Raw genomic sequence first — 17,593 nt, 5'->3', positions numbered from 1 at the left:
TTGAACATGGTATGATTTGTTTTTACAAGGGTGCATGTGTATTCAATATGTTAATGGTATGCTGTAAACAAGAGACGTTTCAAACTTCAGACATCATAGAATATAGTACCAATCTGTGGGTTATGTGGACCTGGATTGGAAAACTGTGTAAAATAATAGAAATACATTCATGCTGGTCGTATGGTTCGTGTGTGGTCATAGTTTCTGTGTTCTACAAATGTTCAAGACAGGATCCTCTGAAACAATATGGGCGTTTATTGCTCCAACAACTGACTAGATTCTGCAAAAGCTTTTGAAACACGAGGTCTTTGCTGTCATCTGGTGGTTTGGTTGCATTATGGTCAATTTTGTTGTTTGCAATATGTATTATGTAGTTTATTCATACAGCTTAGTGTTTTTTGTCTACTCACTAGCATGCAAACATGGAATAACACTCGAAAATCAGGAACTTATTCAAGTGTTTTCTACATTTTTTCAACAGTATAGAACTAAACAGAAGACACCAACACTGTGAAATAACACACATGGATTTATGTGTTTTATATTATATTAAAGGAAGCAACATGCGTTTTAAACTTCAGATTCTGCTTTGATAACTTTTTTGTTTAATCTAAAACCTCAGAGAGCACATTGAAGGACAACCCTCATTATCAGTGATGCTGAGGCACATACAGTAAAAGCTAAAAAAAATTGATGTAATGAGACAAACAGAACAATAAGATTAAAAAAAAAATAAAATTACAGTTACAATCAGTAAGAGCATCCATTAAACCTTAGAGCTGTCTCAGTGGTGTTAATGAGGAAGCCATTCCAGGCTGCCAATACAGAGCAAAGCTGTCATCAAGGCAAACTAGAACAGGAATCTACAACATTTAACGTGTTTCGATCTGTTAAAATACTTTCTATTTTGCTACATGATAGAATTGATCTTATTTCATTGTGCTGATGTTGTCATTTTTGTTCTACACTGTAGAGAATGGTAAAAACAAAGACTAACCCTCTAATGAGAATCTGTGCTTAAACTGACCAAAGATAATTCTCTTCCTGTGTCCTTTAAATGCTGTTTTCTTTGTTTTCCTGTCTGTGAGCATGTGTCATGTTTGAAAGTGCAGTGTTGTGAATTACTTCAAACTCACAGGCCAGCCAAGAGATTATTTATTTCTGATATATTTGCTGTTTCTTGTCCCTCATGCAATGCCCCATGCTTCTCTTCCTACTGTTACAATAATAGGTTATGCTGTTTGTCTAACTAGGGACAGAATTACTATCAATTGTATAGTTTTATTTATCAATTAATTGCATCTGTGATGTTGAGATCGGGGTTCTGTGGGGGTACACCATGTGTTTGAGGACTTCTTGTTCTTCTTGTAGGTCTGCAGATTTTAGTGTATATTATATTGTATAAAATATATGACTGAGTATATATGAATATGATATATGAATGGATGTGTGGTGGTTTGAGGTGTTTCAATCATTCGCTTACCTGTGATAAAATGTTTTGTCCAGTGATGTGATATCTTTCTGGATTCTCTCGTCTGCTCTGTAAATCAGGAAACAAAAGAAAATAGGACATGTTTCACAGAGGAAGGCAGAGTTTGATCTATCCCCTCAGTATATCCACTTATTACAAATATGAGTTAATGAAATCACTTAAAGTAGACTTCTGCCTGCTTATATTGCACCTCCTGCCCCGCCTAAATGTGAGAACACATCTACGTAAAAGAAGAATGTAGCTTACGGATCTGAAAAGTAAAGGTGGAAGCGCCTTAAATCTGCATTGTTACCAACATCCAGCAAGGGCCAAGTTTGATTACATAGAAAGTCAGCGAGAAAACGATCCCACTTCTCCCTTCATCTGTTACCTCAGTAAACATTTTCCTAATGAGTCTACGGTCTCAATCGCTGGTTTCCTTCAATACAGCATGAGACTCATTTAGTTAATTATGACCCCATTTAGAGGAAAAGCGACATTAATGCAGGTGTGTTTTAGGGCGGGGCTACCTTGTGATTGACAGGTCACTACTGTAAAGGCATGCATAGAAGATTCTCAGTCAATGTGATTAATTGTGCCAAACTCGATGCTTTAAGATACTTTAAAAGTCCACAAACCAGTGGGTGATGTCACAGCCCCTGCATCTACCTTTTCTACACGGTCTATAGCATTACCTTACAATTAAGATATCCTTCAGATGACAAACTTAGATAAAACTTGCCCTCAGAATATCAGTTAGTAGGCTACAGTGTACTGCAAAACTTTCATTTTAAGGATTTGAAAACAGAGAAGAAAAGAAACATTCCTTGCATGTTTTTATGTACGATTCATGTACAGCAGTTTACAGGTGTTTCCACAGCTGCTTTATTCTGAGGATGAGTCGATCACAGCTGTCAATCATGACCACATGCAGCTTTTTAAAAGCATCAAACTAACCTAAAAAAATATCAACGAGAAAAGAAGCACTCAGTGTGACAGAATTCATTATAGTTACTGCTTTCTGTTTTTGTAAGGCAGCTTTATTTCCTTTTTTAATAATTACTAAATTGGTTTAAAGGTAGATTGTTACACTAGTGTATTTTTAAAAATATAGCTTTACGGTCACACCAAACAGAACTCTATAAACACTTTTCTGCAATTCAACTTAAAATCTTTCTATATTATCTGTAGATGATTAACAACTAATTAACAAATGTTGAAAATGTTAAAAGGAATAGTTAAATAAAAGATATGTTTACCAAAAAAGTTTTAAATATTGAAAAAGCTGAAAGTAATATTTAAATTATAAATGTTAAGAAACCAAAAAGGAATGAATAAGTGGTTGAAACTGCCATTGAAAGTGTGACTAAACCAACCTAAATACTGTCAGTTCAATAGAAAAAGTAAGGAATCCACTTTTATGTAATCATTAGTGTTAAATAACCATTTTAGAACAGGGATAATAACAACAGATGAAGTTATCATGAAACATTGGGAATATTCGGATCCATCTGTGGCGTAACATGATGAATAAAAAAGGTTTGGAAACCACTGGTGGCTGTTGTTGTTGTTGTTGTTGTTGTTGTTGTTGTTGTTTACTTCAACAGAGAATTCGGGGGTACTGCAAGGCAACGCGTTCGTCTTTCCTATTGGCTGATGGGAGGACGTCCAGCTGTCAATCAACTGTGACACACCGCAGAGTCCCGCCCACCTGCACCTGCAGCCTGGGGTCTCGCGCTCACGGGAACAGACGTTCAGCGGTTCGGCACGAGACAGAGAGGCGCAACTGACAGGTAAGCTAATTTAGCTCCGTTTATTCTTGTGTTTTCTTCATGAAATATGGTGATTAATTCAAGTCAAAGTGTTTTTAAGTGTCATAGCGATGTGATAAGCCTTAATTTATCTGTTAAAGTTACGTAGACTTTGTGGACTCAAGTTTTCCAACATGTAGGGACAGTATTTTATCGTTCAAAATAAATTAAACTGTTAGCCAGCTAGCCAAAAAGCTATTAAACAAACTATTCAAACCACAGCAGAAGGCTTGTAATGGTATGCTGGTAAATCACATGGTTCCCTCAGCTAAGGAGTAAAGTTGTTTAGGAGTTATGTAGACAGCCTTAGCACCTTAATAGTTAGAAATATATTGTAAATGCACAACCTCACTCCTTAGCTGACTATTAAGTCTACAAGAGAGAATGAACAACATAGAAAGACAACACAGGGAGAGGTGGAGATAAATCCTTAATTCTGGTTAAGCTTCAGTTTCTCCTGGCTTCTGCTTGTCCCTGCAGAGCTTAAAGCCCAGAGTGCATTATAGGCTGATTTACCGCCATTCATTTGCTGATTTAAGTTATTATTTATGTCAGACATGTAAAAATGTACTTCACACAAACTTTGTTCTCAAATTCACTGGATTTAGGACAGGGTACTTCAGCACTTGTGTACCACGCTAGGAGAGATGTTTCAGCTCTTGAGCAAGAGTGTGAGCTAGAGCAGTGATTTCCAGTCTTGTAGTAACTACAACAAAGTTAAACACAAGTCTTTTGCTACATAAGCAAACACTAGTTTGTTGTCCTCACTGCCCAGGAAAAGAAAAAAGTATATCTCTGAGTTTGCTAGTTTTGATGGTTGAAGTAAAAGGGGAGACTTCAGTGGTCATTTGTAGTCTGAAAGAATTCACCACCCTCAGATAATTTTAAAGGCTGAAAGCCTTTGAAGCTTCAGATGTTTTCTCTTTGTTTGCACTAGATCTATACCTGAACTCCGTTTTTGTAGATTTTCGGAAAGCTTTTTTTTTTTGTTGTTTGCTTGAGATAATATCAAACTGAAGTTGAGTGGATTTGACTCAGTAGGAATGACATGACAAATATAGAAATAACTTTAGTTTGATTGATATCGTCTCAGGTAGGTGATGGAAAAGTGGGTTTTCTGAAGGTTTGTGAAGATGGAGTTATCTGTTTTTGCAACTGAACTCTTCAACTTCAACACACAAAAGTTGTTAGATCCACATACTGTAGATCTTGTATGCACAAAACAGAAAACATATCTTTCAAGACGTTGCTGGCTACATAGAAATGTATTGACAACGTTCCTGATAGGCTGACATGTTGGAGATGCGTAGTGTTTACATTGCTCTGAATACATTGTACAACAGTGGACCAGAATAGTGCATTAAACTGCAATTTGACGAGATGTGATGTTGATGTATTTGCAGTAATCTCACTGCCCAGCCTTACACCACAGCATAGAAAATAAAACAAGCTGATTTTTTAGCTGAGCACATGGTAGTTGTACTGCCCACATGGCTGTTCTAACTAGTTTTCAAGCAGATGGCTTTCACAGATTAACAACCTCATGAGAAGATTAGCTCAGTTTACCCACTACTTTACTGACTGCTTACATGAGTGACTGACAGGCTGATATAAGCTCTGCTCAGACTGTGGTTTGTAAAAGTGGGAGAAAAGTCAGTCGTGCTGATTGATCACTGGTGGTCCGGTTGGCGAATGTGTTTTCACTTCAGTTAACAGGAGACTACATCACATTAGACAGGCTGAGTAAATAGAGAACTATTGGACTGACAGTCTTTGTGACTGGAGGCAGGTCATGTTGAACCCTGCCTGAGGGCTGACAGGCTGGGTGCCTTGTTTGAAGGAGTTAGGGTAGAATAATATGGAGCCCCTTCCTTCACTGTGAAAGGACAGGTTTATTAAGATGACTTAGAGCAAAATTAATCTGAGACCCTTTTGTCCTGACCTGAGGCAGTGGGTCAATAAGATGTTAGGATTGTGTTTGTTCAGCTATAGGGCATACTGCTGACCCTACATCCCAGAGAGTTGGGAAAGCATTGGTAAATGCCTGGAAAACTGGCCTTTAATGTAAAATTTGATCAAGTAGACCGCAATAGAGAAGTTTGCATGCTTTACAACAACCATCTGGGTTTAACACAGACTTTGGCAAATGCTGACCTGGAAATAGAAGCAGTAAATGTGTATGCGTCCTTCTAAGAATACCTTCCACCCCGTGGAGCCCTTTATCCATGTGTTTGAACCAACCCTATCAACTCTCCTGACCTACATCTATATTAAACACACAGCCTCCCTGACTACTACATGCAGCTGACTCTGCAGGATGGGAAATTAACTAAAAAAGCTGCTGGGAAGTTCAGCATCTGAAACAGGATAGTTTACATAAATCTGTTATTATTGTCACTTTCCAAGTAAGAATAGAAAAGAGCCTCGGTTCCACCTGGACTGTTTTGGCAGTGCACCTGATGTTGTGTATCAGCTATATCATGCTGCTAGGGTGAGGCTTTAAAACAGTCACACAGCCTGTCTTCATGCTGCCACAACTTATTAGATCTCACTGTAAATGTCAATTGACTGGACACTTTGTTGAGCTTACACTGAACAAAAGAACCAAATATGACTTAATGTTGTTCATTTGATTTCTTTCATTTTTCAGAGTCAACAGGTTAATCTTAACATGAAACATTTCTGACATTAGAGCTATTTTTTCTATTTTTCTTATTGTTAGTATGCAATATTTCAATACATTTGTAATGTTTCTGTTTTTCTCCAGAAAAAAAATGTATTTCAGGCATATCTTTTGTCTCTGCTGTACCAAAATTCAGCCCAAAAGTGTCCCTTTAATCAATTTGGACAATATTTGAAGAGTTAATTTGCAAAAACAGATAACTCAATTTTTGTACATTTTTCCGAAAACTGATTTTTTTGTTGTTTGCTTGAGATGATATCAGTCAAACTGAAGTTGAGTGGATTTGACTCTGTGGAAATGACACGACAAAAATAGAGATAACTTAAGTTTGATTGTTATTGTCTCAGATAGACGCTGGAAAAGTGGGTTTTTTGAAGGTTTGTGAAGATGAAGTTGTCTGTTTTTGCAAATTAACTCTTCATTTCACCAAAGAAAAGATAAACAAGACTGAGAATCTGACCAAGCATTGCATGTCAGTTTTCAGTAGCTACCAGATTTTCATTGTATGTTGCTGCAGGCACAAATAAGCATTAGAAATACACACCGGAATCACTCTGGGATGCAATGAATGTAAGACAGAACTGTTGCCTACATTTAAAAGTGCTTCATAATGTTTCAATACAGATGGCCTGAACAAAATAAACAAGGCAACACATTCCAGACAACAGGACCAGCAGGACGCTCCCACTCCTCCAGCAGACTGCCCACTGACCCGCTGGATATAAATAAAAGATTTGACCCTGTAGTATATAAAAAGCCAGAGTGGTATATTTCTGAACAGGAAGCTGCAGATCCACCTCGGGAGGAGCCTGACCTGCAGCAGCTGTTTCAGACATTTAGTTTTGTGCGTTCATGTAAAGGTGATTGCAGTGATTTATGGTAAACACCTAATTTGGGCCTATACTATATACATGCAATCTAATCCAAGCAGAAATGTGATCATTTAATCATGTTAGGAGGAGGATCTAGGCTAAAACATGATATGAGGTTGCTTCCAAAATTATCAAAACACTGATTGAGGGTCTGTGTGGCAGACAGCCAGTCTGGGAGAGAAGTCAGCGTTCACACACAGACTGAGCAGCTGGAGTTAAAGGACAGTCTTGTAAATCAACAGGTCCTGTCAGGCAGTTGTCTCCTGGTTTAATAGATTGACAAAGTGACGTACGACTTAAGCTGAGGTAGCAACAGTTACAATAACAATGAACGCACCAATAACTGAAGCTCTTTGAGGTTGTTGCACTGGGGGGGGGACAACAGAAACAAGCTGAGGGAAATGTAGGAGAGCAGAGAAAGACACAGTCGTGGAAATTGTGTATATTGTTTTATAGTTGTGTTTAAAAAGTTATAAAAATAATGCAGACTTCCGTTAACTGGGCAATTTTATGGTAGTAACTCACCTTCCTTCAACTGACAGTCTTGTTCAATCAGAGAAAGGTGTGAAGCAGCATTTTGTCTTTGCTTGATTCCAGTTGATTTAAGGCTAAATTTGTCCAGTGTGGTTACATATACGTTTTGATTTCTCATTTTAAACCTCTACCACCTTGTGTCAGATTTTCAGCCATGCAAATGATCGTGTACAGTTACCGTCAAGCTTGATGCAGATTTGTAAAAATACTCATGTTGATTTATTACTAAACACTGCATTGTTTGCAAGCATCTGCACTCACAAGAGGAAGGGACATTACTAAACCTTAACTAGGAAATGTAGAACTTTTATTGTCTTTAAACATAATGCCTGCCAACCCTTAGGGACGACAACTAAGTAGCACCTGTCCAAGTTAAAGACCCCCTCTGTTTTTTTTTTTTTCACTTACCATATTCATGTGGTGTTTTTTCATGCTAGAACACGTCACAAGCAAAGTAAGCGATCAACGTCATGGCTGAGCATGTCCACCTTTAAACTGGCGTCTCAAAGCAGTTTCAGAAACTTGGATTTAGACGTCTGTGATTTGACATCACATTTCTTTATTACTGTTTTTCTTTCAAACTTGCTTTTGCTTTGTATGTATCATGTATGCCCACAATGTAGAGTAGTTTTATACCATTTGAGCAGCGCTTTAGGTGAGCTGGTGTGCTCGATCAAGTTGGGAGAAAGACGGGGCTTCTGAAGATGTGCACATTCTGAAGGCAGAAAGGCAGTATTGTCATGGATAAAACTTTGATTCACAGTGATGAGTTTTTACAGGGTTTAGTCCAAATCTGGAGAGGGACTTTACATAACGAATGTTCCCATTGATATTTTTAATAAATGGGAACATTCTTTTGATGCTTTCCTTGTATTGCTTGTTTTACTTAATAATCATCATTAAACACTAGAAAATTCAGTACAGAATGGTTTACAATGCTGAGATAGTCTCGTACAGTAAGCTGTCGTTCCATATGCCGCCATTTATGTGTGGAACTGTGAAAAAGTGTGTCTGACAAATTTCTCTCTATTCTTTTCCACTGTGTCTTCACTCTGTTTGTCCGTCTGGAAGCAGTATGGAGGAGTGTGACCTGCTGAAGGAGAGGCTCCAGGCCATCACTGTAAGGCTTTACCCTACCTTGCTAGAGTTCTGTAGCCATGCCTATTGCTATATTTTACTAGCTTAAACGTTTCTTTACATTTGTGAATATTGTAGAATAAAGTACCAATATATCTCCATTACTCTTTTAACTGTAATGTAACTATTTGTATTTGCCGGAACAGGAGAAGCATCGCATTCAAGAAGACATTAGACAGAAGAAACTGGAACTGGACCAGGAAAAACTCAAACTACAGCATTTGAAGGTTTGCTACACTCATTTTCACCGTTTGAATAAATCTGTACACGGTAAGCAGTAACAGCAGATGACGTACATTGTAAACGATTTGGACGGATGGGTATTATCTCTTATTAGTATGAATTGCAGAGAGCCTGTAGTAATCAGTTTGTCCATCTGTCTGACCACCAGTGTTATTGTTTCCAGTCTGTCCATGATCCACATTGTTGAACCTTCTGTCCTCTGAACAGAAAAAGTCTCTGAGAGAACAGTGGCTGCTGAAGGACTCAGCTGTCCACAATGCAGCAGACTCCACACAGCAGCAGAGCCTTCTGTGTGACCAGCAGCAGACCAGAGCGCTGCAGCTCCGCATCCATAAGTACGAAACACCGACAAAACCACATCACAGACAAACATGTTCAAACATATTGTAATGCAACCTTTGGGCACTGTTGCCAACCTGCACTGACTCCCCCTGTCGTATTAGGATAGAGATGGAGGTGGAGTCTCTGGAGAGAGAGGAGTCTACGATTTCTACCAACGAGACCTTTATACTTAACAGACTGAGGGCTGTGGAAAAGAGTTCAGAGGATATTATCAAGGTACACACACTCACACAGCTGTAGTTTTGTGCTTCCATTGTGTTGCTCTTACTGATATGTGTCTTGTGTAAGGTCTTTATCTCACTATGTGAACTGCTATGAGCTGACATGTTGTGATTTGGTGCTATATAAAAAAAACTGATTTGAATTAAATTGTCTGTCTTCCAGGAAGCCCAGGACAGCTTTGTTCCTGGTAAGTCATGACATATTTTTTTTATGTTTCTGATGTTACAACCTACGACAACATATTAGGGCCACATAGAGAAATTTTTTTTCCACAGACTTTGAGAATAAAGTTGTAATATTACAAGAATAAAGTCATAATATTTAAACCAGTTGTTTTAGAAGAGGAAAGTTGTTCAAATGACAGCTGTGGAGCATTTTGTCAAGTTCAGCATTGGTTTCACCACGGCCCTCATTTGAACAACTTTCCTGTTCTAAAACAACTGGTTTAAATGTTACGTCTTTATTCTCGTAATATTACAAGTTTTTTCTTGTAAAATTACGACTTTATTCTCGAAGTCTGTGGAAAAATATTTTTCTTAATGTGGCCCTCATACTCTGTTGTAAAAACTCGCCCAATCTAACAGTCCTGTTTTTGTTCCACAGAACCATTACAGGTCACCACGGTGATCCCTGATGTCCCAGAATGCCTCTCTCCACCAGCCAACACATACTCTGAAACAAACACAAGAAAGAGTGAGATTTTTACATCTGTTTGTGCAGTCTGCATTAACCAAAATACAGAAAGGTTTGCAAGTTTAGAGGTTCAGTCGTAGTCCTGTTGTTTATGCCAAAACACTGAAGGAAAACTCCACCGTAAACCAGTGTTCTGAGTATCAAACACTCAAAACATGGTTCTAAAAAGCTTGTAGCTTACTCTCTTGCGTAGGGCAGCAATTGAAATTGAAATTTGCACATCTTCATCTTAAGGATGTGTCTATAAACATGACAGACAGTTATTAGAATCCTAAATAAAGTGTGGTCATGTTACAATATCCTGTTTTTTTATTATCTTGGGTATTTGACTGTCTCAAAACCTGGATTAGAGATTATCCAAATTTCTGCAACAAGGCTGTGATGTTTATATGTGCAAACACAAAACCAGGATACTCCAAAAATCAATCCAGCATATCCTATAACTAGTGTCATCATCTGGTTAAAGGTCTCCTGTTAGAACAATACTCAATGTGATCTCCACAACAGAAAAAATGGTTTGACTATTATTGTTGTTTCAGAGCCAATACTGGTTGTTTGTTGTATATTAGTAGTAATAAAGAACACCAAAATGCGATATTTTAAATCACCCTGAAATTAGGAGTTCTAGTACATTGAGATTGTATTCATACAGTACACATATACAGTATATGTCATGACATTTGGCCAACATAAACTTGACTTTAACATAGACCCTGTGTCTCTTCTGTGTGTCTCAGCTCTGTTTGCAATGGAGATCAACGTGACTAAAGACACGTTGACTGGGGAGAGCACAGTACTTTCTACTGCAACTGTTCCTCCTGAAGAGTTAAACCAACACACCGGGCTCAAGGTTTACGACGACGGCAGAAAGTGTGTTTACGCCCTCAATGCTCCAGAGGTATTTCTGTTACTTCAGCCACACTCTGACATTGTTACTCTATTACTCTGCAGCTCCATTACTCTATGACAGAACAATCTAAAGCTTGATTCATTTTTTATTTAAGGCAATTCAAGTTTTTCATTTCATTTTATTTTACTTGCAGCTGTTTTAGTTGATTCATTTGTTTTTTAAAGCTTTAGTGCTCTAATTATTGTTTGTATTTGTTTTTACCATCTTCTCTTTCAATTGTTTTTCATTGCCATTACCCAAATTTCTTATTTGCGTACCCACATCTTTTGTTTTCTTTCTCTGCCACATTGTAAATGAGGCCTCCATACCTCAGTGTACCTCTGAGTTTTTTTTAAAAAAAGGTTGAATGAATGACTTTGCTACCCTATAACACTGTGACTGAATTGTTCTGTGATTACTCTGACTTCATAACTTTGTGAATCCGTTGTATTATTTTTTGATTGGTTCTCTGTTACTTTTCAAATGGAGACACAATGCCTTCAAAACAAAACACAGTAGAAACCATAGTTATGTATAATAAAGGCTAGATGTCTTGTCCGCGCTGCCGGCCAATGGAATCGCATGGCCACACTGGCGGCCATCTTGGTACGGTCCGCTCGCTCACCCATAACACTGTGTTGTAGTGGTGCTTGTGTTTTTTAAATAACTATATCTTGCTCAGTTTTCTACCAATTTTCAAACGGTTTCGTTTGTTATAAATGTCAGAGGTGTAGTTATAACACTGCACTTATGGATAATTTTGTTACACTCTCACGGCCAGCAACAATTTATATTTTAATTAAGGTGGTGCAGTTGGGTAGCACTGTTGCCTCGCAGCTAGAAGGTTGCCTGTTCGCATCCCGGTGGGGGCGCCAGGATCTTTCTGTGTGGAGTTTGCATGTTCTACCCGTGCAGCGTGGATTCTCTCTGGGTTCTCCGGCTTCCTTCCACAAGGTCCAAACATGTTGAGGTTAACTGGTGATTCTAAATTGTCCGTAGGTGTGAATGTGAGTGTGCTTGGTTGTCTGTCTCTAAGTGCAGCCCTGTGATAGACTGGTGACCTGTCCAGGGTGTCCCCTGCCTTCGCCTTAAGTTGGCTGGTGATAGGCTCCAGCCCCCCAGCAGCCCTAGTGAGGATTAAGCGGTGTATAGATAATGGATGGATGGAATTATTTTGTATTTTATTTGTATTTTTGTAATTTGAATTGTAGCCACGTTAATAACGTTTGTAAAGAACCAAACTGTTTGTAAATTCGTCAAGATTTCAGCGAGATAGGAGTATTTACATTTGTGCAGATCACTCACTTTCCTTCATGTACCACAGGTTCTGCCAGAAAGCTTCCCCATATCAAGATGGCCGAAGGGTGATCCCGTTCGATACGCCGCCTTAAGACATCTAGCCTTTATTATACATATCTATGGTAGAAACTTCCTGCAACATGTAATCTGTATAGTGCAGATTATCTAATATAATTTTGTAGCTGTTTGCTGCATCCACACTGCATTGATTATGTTGCATGCAAAGACAAATATGTTGGTATAAAATATGTTTTCTAATCAATGAGCTAATGAGCTTAATTAGAAGGAAACACGTTCTTCTTTTAACCACAGTACCTCAAGAACGATACATCGCAGAAGCTGAAGATACTGTAAGAACAGTTGTTGACAAGCCAGAAACACACTAGTGGGATCATCTGCGTTCTTTTGTTGTCAATATGTTGGGACATAAGGCAGTCAGATTACCTCCTGTTTTCTGCTTTCGTCATTGACTTGTCATTGCGTTTTCCTCTTTGTTTCTACCTCTAGGGGTCACATGACCAGAGCTGTGTTTCTGAGCTGTCAGCCAATGAGGTGGAACAGTTACTGAGAAGTGCTACAGTGCATCGCCAAGAAAAGCATCAAACCCGTCACCAAAATCCCAGCAGAAGGGAAGAGCGTTGCTTTTACAACCACCAAGCTGGCAGAGACAGAGAGAACCTCCGAAACCACAGAGGACATTACGGTAACTGTGTCATCAGAGAAAACAGAGCCGAGAAAGACTTCAGCTGCAGGGAAAACTGGCCGAGAAAACCACATGAAGATCCCCGCTATCTCCACCAGGAAAGCCATTACAGCAGGCAAAAAGACAGAAACAACCAAAGCAACCTGAGGGAACGTCATCGCCTTGGAAACCATAACGGGCTGTGCCATCACTACAACAACCAGATCGATCATCACGACAATTCATACCAAGTGAGAAATTGTCACAGTGTTCAGGAAAATAGGCCCGTTAGCCACCACACCAACATCAGAGGCAGTAGCAGGATAAATCGAAGCAGATCCAATGGTTTCACTTCACTCAGATCACATGACCAGGAAGTAGTGACAGCCCATCAACCACAGCTATGCTACACTCCAGCTAATTATATTCCCCTTAATGATTACATCAGTGTTGAAGAGGAAGAACTTTATCGCTACAACCCACCATCTTACCAGCCATACAGCCAAACCGAAAACAGCCTGAAGCAATCCACTGCTGTGTACCGTGGCCCCACCCACTGCGACCGGGTGCCCTCCCCCCTCTACGGAGATGACACTCCTTACACCATCCTCAACGCCTTGGACACCACCGAGCCAATCACAGCCATCTTCATGGGCTTCCAGACAGCGCAGGATGACAGCGGGCAGGTTCAGGAGTTCGAGGGCTCCCTGAAGGCCGAGCTGGTCATCATCGAGGACACTGAGGACAACTGTGACAACAGCAGCATGAAGCAGAAGAAGAGCCACGTCCAGGGTCCAATGGGAGCTTCAACGAATGGAAACGTGGGGCTTCTGGAGGGAGTTGGAGACAGACGGACAGAGAAACGAGTGGGACCAGGTATCAGAAAGATCCAGAGAAAACAGAAAGCGTGTTGTGCTGTCTGCTAACTGGACTGAACAATGCATGTCTGAGTGTCCAACACTAACTCAGTACTCATCTGTGACTGTCTGCTGAACTAATGACTAACTGTACTACTGAGCTGTTGTTTGTTTTTTTACATGGTGTTTGAAATGAGCTGAGCTGCTGCATCACCGACTGACTGCTTGGCTACTTTTAGGAAAGTGAAGATGTGAGCTCATCAGCAGAGCCTCGTTCTTCCTACATCAGTTACTAATGAGACAAGTGGTGGGTAGTTTCTTGATGAGCCTCTTGTTAAATCTTACTCATTTGTAAAGTTTTAGTCATCAGCATTTCTTAGCGCTGTAGTCAGTAAAACACGATCGGTGAGTTCTGCAGTTCCTGTTTGCTAACTGTTTTGGTTCTATGTGACATTTAACTGTACATTCAGTCACTGCTTTCTAGGGATGGGCATTGGAAGGCAGTTCCAACTTAGAGCTGGTTCCAAATGTTTATGTAGATTTTCAGTCGTCCAGTTCATGGGAGCAACTGGACTTCTCTTTTAGGTTCAGGTATGGGAATGAAAGGTGAAACGTCTTCTAGAACCTAAAACAGAAATCCATCTGCTTTTTTTTACTGAAGCTAAGATGACAGCTGGTTCAGATTCTAATAGATTCATTAGCAGATTTTCTTTTAGTTTCTGCGCATTGGTTCTCAAACACGTTTCTGTTCCAAATAAACAGAGTACTGAAAACACCCACTGTACACATACCACTGTCCATCTACGCTATTAGTCCTGCAAAGTGAATGCCTGCATGTCTTTTTGTCTCTTAATGCATTTCTCTCAATAAATTGTGAGTCAAGAAATATTCTCAGTTAAACTAATTAGCTGTTGCTGAGTTGTCCACAGGTTCTTTATGGGGTTTAGGTCAAGACTTTGGCCAGTCTAGAAACTTAATTCTAGCCTGATTCAGCCATTTGTTTTTTGCTTCTTTTTTTTTGCACTGCCTCCCTGAGATGGACGATGAGCTCTTGGTGATTACATTTAGATGTGCTGACACCTTGTGGCCATGTTTGGTACAACAGTCCTCTTCATACTTCTGCTCCACTACAGTTCAGAGGAAATATTCTCCTCTTCACTCAGCTGTATGAACCTTATAACTGTTTTTATTTGTAACCATGCTGATTAGAATTTTACATAAAACAACATGCGATCAGCTTATGAACTACCGTTAATTGTTAAAGACTAAACCAGATGTTCTCAACTTTTTTTGACCTGTAACTTCTCACAAAAATTTAGATTAAGAATTACATTAATCATCTCAAGGCCACAAAGACTGATCTGGTGTCAACTCCCCAGTTTGGGAACGACTGGAACAACCTACCAAAATGACTATAAAGTGGCAGCAGTAAAATGTAACACACACTGATCCATCTGCATGCAATAAATGTTTTTTTTCATAAACTGTCGTGAACAAAAGTCTACACACACTTGTAAAGACCATGTATTTATCAAGGCAGTCTTGAGTTTCCAGTGACTCCTGTAACTTGTAATGCTCTGTGATGGAATGATTGAATCACATGCAGTCTTTGTCACAAAAAACTCATGCATTTAGGTTCTTTTATAGATTTATTACAGGTCTTCTGGACATATGACAAAATCTGCTGGGTCAAAAATATACATACAGCAGTACTAATATTTGGTTTAATGTCCCTTGTCCATTTTCACCTCAGTTACGCCCTTTCAGTAACCATCCACAAAACTTTTTGTTGTATCTTTGACCTCCTCTTGACAAAATTGGTGCAGTTCAGCTGATTTTGTTGGCTTTCTGACAGACTTGTTTCTTCATCACAGTCCACAGGTTCTCAATTTGGTTTAAGGCAGGACTTTGGGTAGGCCGTTCTAAAACCTTAATTGAAGCCTGATTAATCAATTTCTTTACTATTGTTGGTGTGTGTTGGGTCATTGTCTTGTTGAAACACCCATCTACATCCAAGACCCGACCTCCTGGCGGGTGATTTTAATTTTTTCCTTAAGAATGTGGAGGTAACCTTCCTCCTTCATTATTCAGTTTACTTTGTGTAAAACACCAGTTCAAGTGGCACCAAAACAGCCCCTGAGCATAATACTGCCACCACCATGCTTGAAGGTAGGTTTGGTGTTCTTGGGGTTAAAGGCCTCACCTTCTCTTCTCCAAACATATTTCTGGTGTTTGTGGCCAAATAACTCTTTTTTTGTTGTTTCTTTCCGACCAGAGAACTTTTCTCCGTTTTCTAATTGACTGTGTACTAATATATGTACATTTCCAGAACAGACACCTAAACATTGGATGAAGCCTAGTTTAAAATTTGTCTCCATTTGCATTATTTGGGACCGAAAATTAAGTTTTATAAAATATTTTAGATTTATACTTTCAGACCTGGGAATTCTGGGATTTTCACCCCCAAGCAAACTGGGAAATCTTCAGAAATATAACTCTTAGAGGAAGACACAGACAAAATTGTATCCAACAAATTATTAAATGGCTCCAGCAGAGGCCAAATGTTAAATTATAACCCCCTGAAAATGGAAGAAAGCTCCTCTAAGTGAATGATTTAAAAATAATTTTATCCATATTTCCTACAAAAAATACAGCCTGTGGTTGACATTTCACCAACTTTTGAGGCCTCTAACATCAGTAGAATTGGATTTGCAGCAGATATTGTGAGCCAACGTTGGAGTTTTATTTTTGCTATTTTGAGATGACAAAATGGTGATCCACTAGTAGGACTACAGAAACTGGTGTGCATAGAAGTCTATATGTTGTCATTATATGTGCAAAGTTAAAGTCCTTCCATGTTGTCTTTATGTTAAAATTTTACAACATACAAGAATTTTTTTTGTCATACCGAATGTTCTCATGTCAAATTTGTATTGTCGTTCCCTCCCCATTGTCGTTGTCGTTGCCCTGTGACGTTTGACAGAACATGTACTCTTGACATGTGAGTACATGGAGGCCACTTTCACACATGTGCATCTATAAACACACACACGTAGAGGAATATTCCCAGCTCCCTTCGCATCATGTATATTTGTCTGCAGCATGTGAGATGAAGAGCGTGTCGAGAGTCATGTAATTATAACAAACTTTGTTGTTGTTGTTTCACAGTTGTTAACAGCTCATGGCCTGTCTGTGTCACTCTAACCATCACGGCAACACAAGACCCTGTGTGTGTGACATTAATCCTATGTGATGTGAATCGGTTCAGATGTCTCCCACAGATTCATGCTGCACATCAGCCCGTGTTATTTCCCATCATCTCATTAAAGCATCGTGTGTGTACATTAGGATTAATACCACCAACACTGCTACTTGTGTCATTAACTCTGACACACAGCCAGCATTAATTTGTCACCGAATACAAAAGCACCATTGTTATTGTTGCCGCTGCAGGACGTTAGCTACCAAACAACACTGATGCTGAAACTGAAATTTGAATTTATAGTAAGTTTGTTAAAAAAAATTATGACGAGAAATGAAAATAATAAGATAAACAGTTCCAACTAATAACTGCAAAAGTGCACTGTCTTCTGCAGGGTACTATAGTAGAAATATTTAAGAGGATGGAAACTCTTCATCATCACCAGTAAATGCATTTGTTTTACCAGCTACAGTTCTAGCACAGAGAATAGGCTGTAAGCTCAGAATCATTAAAAGTTTGACCATCAGTTTTAAAATAACTGAACAAACCGAAAAGATAAATCTGCGTTATTTCAGCCTGCGGTGTTGCCCATTAATATCTCTCTATGCACTGTGTATTAGAGAAATGAGGAGTTGTATAAAACAATGTATGTTGGG

The 17,593-nt window shown here is 39.1% G+C and overlaps 1 protein-coding gene across 2 annotated transcripts in view; it reads left to right on the top strand.

Moving 5' to 3' along the window:
• Window positions 1–3,224: 3,224 nt before the first annotated feature.
• Window positions 3,225–17,593, top strand: part of LOC103370296 (palmdelphin) — a 17,053-nt gene continuing 2,684 nt past the window's right edge. Inside the window, exons 1-9 of one of the 2 annotated variants that reach the window (XM_008299308.1) lie at window positions 3,225–3,264; window positions 8,446–8,491; window positions 8,655–8,735; window positions 8,959–9,086; window positions 9,195–9,309; window positions 9,478–9,502; window positions 9,919–10,008; window positions 10,746–10,906; window positions 12,704–13,754. In XM_008299308.1, coding sequence (XP_008297530.1) covers window positions 8,447–8,491; window positions 8,655–8,735; window positions 8,959–9,086; window positions 9,195–9,309; window positions 9,478–9,502; window positions 9,919–10,008; window positions 10,746–10,906; window positions 12,704–13,754 — 1,696 coding nt within the window. In that variant the 5' untranslated portion in view covers window positions 3,225–3,264; window position 8,446. Of the gene's footprint in view, window positions 3,265–8,445; window positions 8,492–8,654; window positions 8,736–8,958; window positions 9,087–9,194; window positions 9,310–9,477; window positions 9,503–9,918; window positions 10,009–10,745; window positions 10,907–12,703; window positions 13,805–17,593 lie in introns of those variants that run through there. The other variant, XM_008299307.1, reaches the window with a different exon arrangement.

Source organism: Stegastes partitus, unplaced genomic scaffold (genome assembly GCF_000690725.1).
Source record: "Stegastes partitus isolate 25-593 unplaced genomic scaffold, Stegastes_partitus-1.0.2 Scaffold1401, whole genome shotgun sequence".
NCBI classification, from domain to species: domain Eukaryota; kingdom Metazoa; phylum Chordata; class Actinopteri; family Pomacentridae; genus Stegastes; species Stegastes partitus.
This window is presented reverse-complemented; position numbering and strand designations above follow the sequence as displayed.